This window comes from Pleurodeles waltl, chromosome 2_1, assembly GCF_031143425.1.
Source record: "Pleurodeles waltl isolate 20211129_DDA chromosome 2_1, aPleWal1.hap1.20221129, whole genome shotgun sequence".
In the NCBI taxonomy this organism is placed as follows: domain Eukaryota; kingdom Metazoa; phylum Chordata; class Amphibia; order Caudata; family Salamandridae; genus Pleurodeles; species Pleurodeles waltl.
Window position 1 is genome coordinate 613,333,448 of NC_090438.1, and position 10,079 is coordinate 613,343,526.

The 10,079-nt window shown below is 45.6% G+C and overlaps 1 protein-coding gene across 12 annotated transcripts in view; it reads right to left on the bottom strand.

Moving 5' to 3' along the window:
* The window catches only part of AMPH (amphiphysin), a 927,201-nt gene extending 918,213 nt beyond the window's left edge, over nucleotides 1-8,988 (bottom strand). For all 12 annotated transcript variants that reach the window (XM_069215773.1, XM_069215772.1, XM_069215765.1 and 9 more), the window contains exon 1: nucleotides 8,861-8,988. In XM_069215773.1, the coding sequence (XP_069071874.1) occupies nucleotides 8,861-8,929 (69 nt within the window). In that variant the 5' untranslated portion in view covers nucleotides 8,930-8,988. The remainder of the gene's footprint in view (nucleotides 1-8,860) is intronic.
* Nucleotides 8,989-10,079: the final 1,091 nt, after the last annotated feature.

Sequence of the window (10,079 nt, forward strand, 5' to 3'; positions counted from 1 at the left end):
GCGTCTAGTGCCAAAGTATGAGGAAAGAGCGTCATTTTTTTGCGTGAACGCCTTCCTTGCGTTAATGAGATGCAAGGTAGCTGTTCCCGTCCAAAAAAATGACTGCGACACAAATGCGTCGTATTTATACTCCCGGGCAAAAATCACGCCCGGGAGTAGGCAGGGCAAAAAACCCTGCATTTGCGCCTCTTTTTAACGCCTGGGTCAGGGCAGGCGTTAAGGGACCTGTGGGCTCAAAATGAGCCCACAGCTGCCCTCCCATGCCCCCAGGGACCCCCCCTGCCACCCTTGCCCACCCCAGGAGGACACCCAAGGATGGAGGGACCCATCCCAGGGACATTCAGGTAAGTTCAGGTAAGTATAAAAAAAATATATATATTTTTTTTTTTGGCATAGGGGGGCCTGATTTGTGCCCCCCTACATGCCTCAATGCCCAATGACCATGCCCAAGGGACATAAGTCCCCTGGGCATGGCCATTGGGCAAGGGGGCATGACTCCTGTCTTTACTAAGACAGGAGTCATGTAAATGGCGTCTGGGCGTCGTTAAAAATGGCGCAAATCGGGTGGAGGCGATTTTTTTGCGTCAACCTGACTTGCACCATTTTTAAGACGCCCTAACGCCATTTTCCCCAACGCCGGCGCTGCCTGGTGTACGTGGTTTTTTTCCACGCACACCAGGCAGCGCCGGTCTGCTAGCGCCGGCTAACGCCATTCAATAAATACGGCGCCCGCATGGCGCTTCAGAATGGCGTTAGCCGGCGCTAAACTTTTTGACGCTAAACTGCGTTAGCGCAGTTTAGCGTCAAAAAGTATAAATACGGGCCTAAGTGTGATTTGCTGTAAGAGTGTATGCTATGCAGTGGTGCGGATGTTAAGGCACAGAATGGTATGGTACAGCACGACTATAGAATGGTGTCGTGTGTCAAGGTGTGGCTTGGAATGAAATAGATATGATATGCTACAATGTGGTATGATATGGTATAATATAATATAGTATGGTATGCTATGGTATGGTACAGTACGTCTGGTACGGTACAATATTGAATGGTGTTACAAAGCTCAAAACCTTTTCCTAACTTTTTTAAAAATCCAGTTCATTGGTAAAGTCAGAAATGTAACTTTAAGAAAGGTTATACGTAGTGGCCTGATCCACTATAGGGTAACTAGCCTTCTTTTGAAGTTGCTGGATGTCCCTGCCTGTAATGAGGTGTGAAATTTCATCGAAGAACAGAACAATACATCACTTTGATCGACAGATTAACCTTAATGGGCAGTGATAGCCCCTCTGAGCTCAGCAGATACACAGAGGGTGGGCACTAAAACCCCTCCTGCGGGTACAACAGTGTCAAATCCTGCAAGAGAGGTCTAATTGAGGCACATGTAAATCTTTTGCGGCTTTCGAGGGGATTCAAAAGGCCCAATTCTTGTGTGTCCACTGTGTGATTACTGAAGGACCCTGCTTTGTCTTTCTAGAATGCTGTTGCATTTTATGTTGTGCGTCCACGGCCTGCTTAAAGTTGGATTTTAGTGTTAGAAGTGGAGGACACTAGTAATTTTCATAGTACACTTACCCCCAGCTCTCAGAGCCCAAGTATAGAGTGGCTGAAGACTATGGTAACCTTGGATTCACCCCGACATGTCGCAAGTTGGGCCTGTTTGCAGAAGGCAAACACAAACTACTGTAAAATTAACATAGGTAGATGAATGCTCAGGAATATTTACTCAGCTGGTCAGAGAGGGACTAGGAGTGTATTAGGGTGTCACCCACCCACAGACTGGTGAACACTACAAAGCTGGGCCCCTGAGCAGCCATCTTCCGTTCTCACTACGCATGTCATTCAACAATGTACAGACAGCCATCATTGCCCAGGTTACAGTATGTTTAATAGTTGAGCTAGTCCTGTCCAAGAAATTGCCTTTCTTTCCTGTCCTACTCGGCTTTGACATCAATTCAGCACTTAGACCATTACACGCTGAAAATTGTATTTATCTTCCTTGGGCGACTTCCTATGAGGAGCTACTAACGCAAAACTGAGATATTAATAGAGCCTGAAAACTCAGTTGTGATCTCTCTTAAACCTCTTTGAAATCAGTATGCATCATATTCTAATTTCTTTTTTGAAAGAAAGTGAATATATTAATAAACCTTGAAGGTCTCCAGTTAGCATAGCAAATAAAACAGCATCCTGCTTGTTAATAGGCTGCTTAAGATGTAAACATATCTCCCCAGTTTTAAGAATGTGTAACGTATGACCATATAATTGGTCTGTTGGTATGTCATTTACATTTGTCTTCAGTTTATTACACCACAGAGTAAGCGGCAATGGATCAGTCCACTTCAGCCATTCACTAACTTCACTGTAAGTGATAGTATCAGCTCGATTGCAAAGAGCATCTCTTCTCGTTAAGCAGCTACCTTCAGTGCCCGGGACAAGCACTAAGAAAGCCAAAATGACCGGCAACCAATGCCAGACTTATTGTCTATGGGCTGTGAGAACGCAAATATTTTTTGCTTTATGCCAATGTCTTTTCATTTTGATGAGGGATCGGCAACTCCTCGATCAAGTTTTACATAAAAATTGACTAACCAAAATAAGCATTGACAAAGCTGGGAGGCTGGCAGCTAGGGCCAGACATATTGACTTTGCCAATGTTTGTTAAATCTACGAAACTGATTGATAAAGCCACTCATCAGAACTCCCTAGACTATTTTGGTTCAACTCAGATGGCATCAAACGACTCGAAGCTTGCCACTTGCGGATCAAATCTTATTGTCAAAACCCAAAGTCAGACTTTCTACATTTGGCGAAAAAGCTGTGCCTCTGATAAGAAACCTATCTCCCTCAGTTCAGAAAAGTGCTAAACGCCTGCCTTTTGTACCTGTAACCCTTTTGCTAGTTTGTATCCTCTTTTTAGTCTCTGTTTTGGTACTGAAGTTATTCCTTTTAGCTAATATTAAGAGGAGTGGTTCATAAAGTGCGAGGAAGTTCTGGATCATGTACTCTATTCAAATAAACGTAATATAACAAAAGTATAGGCACAAGTCATGTTAACAAAGTGGGATTTGTTATTGGTTGTCTCTCTCGTGACCTTGCTGACCTGCTACTGTAGGACTCTGGACTTCCTATGGTAAGAGGTTACTTTTCATATTCTTTATATTGACATGTTGTATGCCTTTTTATGATTGGAGAAATGTACTGAGTGTGATTAACAGTATTGCATCTGAGTGGGCGTTTGCAATTACATCTATGTGGCTGCTTGTATAGAAATGTGTGCTTCGCTAACCTAACAAAAGAAAGCAACTTCATTTGACGTTAAGGCCCCATTACCCAGAGTAAAATAAAGGGAGACTTTAGCAACTTTCAGGCAAATTCTCACTGTGTGTGTCTGAATAACCTTATGCATGAGATAAGATTACATAGCACATTTACATAGGGAGGAGGAAGACAAAAGATTTAGCAGCCAGGTTGTTTAATTCGGCCAGAAGAGGTCCGGCTCTAATCCTGGCATCGCCTCGTGACCTCTGTGAGCCTCACTAAAGTCATTGTTGCCTCAGTTCCTCTCTGCAGTGCTTGGAAGCACTTGCAAACAGGCTATTCGTGGCATGTTGGAGGCAGATGCCTAGTACATATCTTGGCATGCCACCAGTTGGAATTTAAACTGGGGAAAGCAAATAAACCATGTAATAGGTTGAGTCTCTGCTGTGGAGAAGGGCGTTCATTTTGAGATAAGCTCGATGTCACTGAATGTAATTGTAAAATTAAAATATGTTCTGACTTTGAAATAGTCAGTAGGTTAATCATTGGCTAAGATAACATTCACAAAACATCTTAGAGAAAAGGGGCTATGCAGATCAATAGTTCAGCTACTATCTTGAGTTGCTATACATTAATTATCCAGAGTCGTAAAATGCTTACCACCTGGATAGCCATAAACCCTAGAGTGTTCTGAAGACTATGGGGGTCATTCGCCGCCCGCCAAGCGGGAACCGCCAGAAGACCGTACTGCGGTCAAAAGACTGCGGCGGTCATTCTGAGTTTCCCGCTGGGCTGGCGGGCGACCGCCAAAAGGCCGCCCGCCCGCCCAGCGGGAAACCCCCTTCCACGGGGATGCCGGCTCCGAATGGAGCTGGCGGTGTGGAAAGGGTGCGACGGGTGCAGTTGCACCCGTCGCGATTTTCAGTGTCTGCTATGCAGGCACTGAAAATCTTTGTGGGGCCCTGTTAGGGGGCCCCACGACACCCGTTCCCGCCAGCCAGGTTCTGGCGGTCAAAACCGCCAGAACCAGGCTGGCGGGAAGGGGGTCGGAATCCCCATGGCGGCGCTGCCTGCAGCGCCGCCATGGAGGATTCTTCAGGCCAGGGGAAAACCGGCGGGAAACCACCGGTTTCCCTTTTCTGACCGCGGCAAATTGGCCTGGATGCACCGCCAGCCTGTTGGCGGTGCTTCCACGGTCCCCGGCCCTGGCGGTCTATGACCGCCAGGGTCGGATGACCCCCTATGTGTCCAAGATTTACAAAGAGGGTTTCTGCTGATCAGAATGATGATATTACCTATTTGACTGGAAAAATAAACCTGGAAGCAAGTCGTTCATGGGGGACAGTGTATCACTTTTCAAATGCACTCTCTTTGTTACAGAGGCTGGCAGTTGGCCAGCTTTTGTTGGTCATAAAAAAAGACGTTGGATGTAGCAATGAGTCGTTGATAGAGTTACAATGTATAGAGGTTTGCATTATTCTGCTAGGAAATGTAATAGAAGGGAAACTGATAAGCACAAATCTGTGATAAAAAATGATAGTATAAAGCAGAATGTAATCTTTAATAGATGTTTTTATGACAACAATGAGATGTAATCTGTGACTTATTTGCTGGCTGACATAGTTTGAATGAATGCTTTATGTAAATAATCTGTGTGATATTTTAATTTGGAGCTCAACTTCCTTAGAGATTTTTCGGCCCGATGGATCAGCAGCATTCAACTGTCTGGACCTCCTCTTGGGAATGTTCGGATATATAATCGATAAATGTTTTTATTGCATACACCGCAAGGAGTCAACAAAGCTTGTGGACAGCCTCACTGCATATAGTCCAAGACTCAATCCAAGATTCAAACATAAGCGTGTCTACCTTTGTGGCAAACTGCTTTTTACTTCATCATTGAAGGCTTGCTAGGACGTGATCAGTACAACTGTGCTTATGCACTCCACATCAGTAGGTACCATAGTATGGGGAAACATCTACGACCTGGACATTTCATTATAATGCCCACAATGCAAAGGTAACATAACCTGGAACAGTCCTTGTGTTGCCTGGTGTAGAGTGCTTTCACCAGGCCTGGTCAGAATTTTGATTACTCTGGAGTGTTCAGAGTAATTTCTGTAATTCTGCATTACTCTTTGATGTGGGTCACCAATAATTATGCAACCACTCCTGCTTGCATAATTACATGTAATTTAGAGAGAAAAAATTCTACAGAGCAAACTTGGCTGCTACATTTAGTACTGTCTCACAGTGAAAAATGCATTCTCTTGTCCACTCTGGAAGTGAGGGTGCATTCTGCGCTATGAAAATAGCATTAAATGCTGGTAGCAAGTTGAGGAAAATCCTACACCAAGAGCACATTTAGAATTCTTGTATTCATGTTCTGTTGCATTTAGCACTATCTCTTAGCACAAAATGCAACCTTATATCCATTTTTGAAGCGTGGGGGATTTTTTTGCACTAAGAAACGGCACTAAATATAGAATTACTCTTCTAAGGTAATTCAAGTGTAATCCTGCTGAATCATTTGGTAATTCCACGTGTTTATGCTATAAAGAATTACGCAAATTAAACCCACCCCTAGTTTTAACCCAATCATGCTGCTCCTAGGGGTGCTGCAACTCTGGGTGTATTGAGGGGTTCTACTATATCTTCAGCTCTGACGGCAGCGTGTTAGAGAATGCTCTAGCATCACGCAATGTCTGGAGAAAGTAACAAGTATCAGCAGTGTGGACACAGTGTTAATGACGAAAAAGGTTTTCAGGTCAAGTTTAACAGCACAGCTGCCTGTAAAGTCTTTTGTTACTAACCCCTCTTATACTAGTGGGCTGTGACTCCGCCAAGAGGGATAGTTCTCTCTCATCATATGCTATTGTTTAGAGAAGCATTCCGCATCTTAATGAGTTATTGCACTACAATGCATGAGGGACTATTTTATGTCTCAGTAGTATAGTCTACCATAAAAATTTTAATTATTTAAGTCCTAGATGCTTTGTACATAGATATCAATGTTTTTTTTTGTATTTTTCTTCACTGCAGCAGGCAGTTTTTAATGCTTTAGTTGGGACCCAACTGCAAGACAGGCCTGTTGTCTTTGTCACAGGATGTTTAATACTATGAATCCTGCTATTCTGAATATCCAGCGATCCTCTGTTATTGGGAACAAATTCATCTTAACTCCGCTGTTTTTGATTTCGCGCATGCATTTTTTAAATGTTTCTGTATTTAAAGAACAAAAAGCATGTTTTAATAGTTACGCCTAGACGGGGGAGATGTACGACGACACATATTTTTTTTTCTTAAAAAGGTTCTCTTGTTTGAGAGTGATTTTTTAACTCGTGCAGGGTGAAGGAGAACTTGGAACAGAGTGGTGAATGTTTCTGAAAATTAAACAATGAAAGGCTGCACAAGACAGAAGGTGGCCTCCTGGGATGAGTGGCTCACGTGAAGCGGAGATGGGTGTGCCCGCACATGGGGCAACTCCGTTCAGCTGCTAGGACCCCCCGGGAGGGTTCACCGTGAGTCAGGGCTAGGCAGACAGGATATTAAAGGAAATACAATCCGCTTACTCCCGTGGGCTCACGGTGTGCGACGCTCAGATGTAGCAGGCTCCAGTACTCGCAGCGGTTGCACATCATAATAACAAGGGCAGATCACATGCTGTGCAGGGGGTGCACTGCCTCTCAACGTGTTTGCCCTCACTGTCTGCGTTTTATTGTTTCAAGATCTAAATAATAATCTTAGGCAGAGGACAGGCATGGCTCAAACTCTGTATCAAGCGTGCAGTGACACCCATCCACCTTTTGTGTTTGCTTTTGCCGAGCAAGCTATGCTCTATAACACAGCGAGTACACGTGATAAATAGCTCGTGCGTGCGCGCGTGTGTGAAGAGGAGAGACAGAAAAATGTGTTGCCATTATTTCACTAACGCGTGTGAGGCACACTGTCAGTGTGTGGGTGTGCTGCACGCACGTGATGGCGTGTAAGAGGAAGATGGCATTGTAGCTGTTGCAGTATGTGGGGAGGTGGTGTGTAGGTCAGGCTGTCTGAGACTAATGGTCTTCAGTTTTGTGTGTTTATGTATGTGTGCGTGTGTGTTCGTGTGCGTGCGTGTGAGCGCGCGTGCGATTATTCTGATGGCTTGCTGAGTGCAACACATTGAACTCAAGCGCTTCCGCAACATACATTTGTGCCCGCCTCTCTATTTTCCAGTCTCTATTACTACTTCCTTCTCCCCCCCCACACGCATATACTACTAAGTCTGCTATTCTTTCATAGAGGCCTTCTCTTTCTCTTCTAATTCGTTCACTCTATTTCCCACGCAGTTCATGTTCCCTTTCACAACCTACTCGAAAGCCTCTGTAGCCGTCTCTGTCTCTCTGTAGTACTCGCTGTGTCTTTCCTCCTCACACACGCTCATGTCCGGGCGAACCTCACCCATCTGCTTTTTCCCCACCTCATTCCTCCACATACAGTGAGGATGAGCACACTGCACGGAAACACGCCGGTCAATGGACGTGGGCACAAGGTATACATTACTTAACTCGTCACAATAAAAAAATGTTTTTTCCATTGAAAACCACAACATAAATGCAATCAACCCCTTACTGTAAATTTCACACAATGACATTAATGTGTGCTAACATTACGTCCATTTAGCAGGAGTTCAAAATATAAAGTGTCGAGTTTCATTTTTTGATGGGCGCAAACAGCTCTGCTCACGTGCCCACGCTATAAATATTCATCCTTTGTCTGTACTCTGACGGGCCTGACAGCCCGGGGAATCCCCAGAGGTGCTGTCTTTTTTATTATTTCTCTGCATCCCTTGGCAGTAGCGTGTGTGCATTTGGGGCTCTTTGGCCCAGCTGCCTCGCTGACCTCCAGCAGAAGGACAGCTCATTGTAGGACATGCTCGCTTCTGCTGCTTCGTAGGAAGCGTGCACTGAAACCCCATCCCAGGACACTCTGGCAAAGACGATCCTTCTCTTCCTACGCATTATTGATTGGTCTCAGAACAAAATCGACCCCAGACCCGTCCTTGCCCCCTCAGTCCTGCCTGTGAATACACTGAGGCGAACTGGCAGGAAGCCGCTGCACATGCCGGCCTGACATACTGGGGGGCTGCAGCAGACAGTCTTAAAGGATTACAGTGAGGCGGATTGGTCTGCCTGCACAAGAGTGGCTGCTGTCTAGGAAGGAGGTGTAAGGGCCACCCTGGCACAATTTACCCGCAGGGAGGATGGCCACCTCCCGGACATTCATAGCCACGTAAGATGCGCGGTAGCACCGCACAACACGGAATTATAACACTAGCACAGCAACAACATTTTCAACACCACATCCTTCCTGCACATCTCATGGCAAGCAGCTTAACCGGCCTAGCCTCCGTGGCACCTGCTCCACTGAGGTCCCTGCACATCAAGCCTCGCGTGCCCAGTGCCAGCGACGACTCCGCCCCCAGTCCCTAACCCCCACACGGTGTCCACATTGTAAACGACAAAGAAGGCGGCAGCGTCCCCTAAATCCTGCCCTTTCCCCTCTCCAGTACAACCGTCTCGGGTTCAGCAGCCTACGCGCCCCTGCTTTTCGGCACTTGTACCTTTTCCTGAGCCCTGCTCAGCCGCTTCTGGACGTTTTTGGCAAAGACGCCTGTTTTCATGTCAGCCATGGCTGCTGCCGTTGCTGGTCCAGGGAGCCTAGTGAGGGAGAGAGCCCAGAGGCTGAGAGGCAGCAGGCAGAGCTGAGGAAAGGGTGGGAGGAGCAACCAGGAGCAGTGGGCGGGGCCACTAACACTTTAAGGGTACACAGAGGCAAGAACAAACGGTCTTCTGCGGAGACACCAGCTCACTCGTGCACCCAACAACGAGTGTGTGGGTGTAGGTCTGAGCACAGTGTCTGCTTTGGTATTCAGTCCCCCGCTCTCTCCAGCACCTCCTTGCCCCGCAGCGTTCATAAGTACTCTGTGCTCTCCATGGTGCTGAACACGGCTACAGCCGTAAACGCTGTGCTTCGGTGGACACGCGCTGTCCTCGCTATAGACGGGCGCCTGGTTTAGTACAAACATCCACAGAAACCAATTGCCCCGGCGTGGTTCCTTGTACAGTAACAGATCACACTGCGACGACCTACAGTACCTAATGTTAAGACGTACCTGACAAACCTGCTGGAAATGCAAAGAAGAGTTACTCCGGATCTCACAAGTTGGGACTCAAGGCGGGGAAGCACAAAGGGGTTGTAGCCACGAGGGCCGGTGTCATGAGAAGATCAACCAGACAGTCAACTAATATATATTTTTTAAACTCTCCCCCAAATAAATTACCAGCAAGTACAACTGTGACAATAAAGCTACTCTGACGTACTCATTGGTCTTAAAGAGGTTGCATTCTAAGACATCATGCACGGTTAGCTGATATTTGTGCATCCAACAATTACGAGGGTACAATAATGGTAAGATAACTCATGTGGTTAATGCCCTTGCTGGAGATATCTATTTAATTATAATTGTATTTATATAGCTGTATGTGCTGTCTGGTCACAGATGTGACTCATCATAAAATAGCATAGACTACTAATGTGCCTTCTGAAAAGCGTAACTTGTAAGGTACAGGTAGAGGTACAGGCCTTGTATTTTATGTTACTTAGCTCAGATGGTTACCGCTTTTGTTGCAGAAATCTTTATGTTACCTGAAGTTCATTAGTTACAATTCTTGTTATAAACCACAGCGAGTTATTATGAATCATCATCAATGAGCTGTATGCAAACATCAAGGCATAAGTTTACGACCTTATTGTTTTTTCTTAATCTTATGAAAATTCGA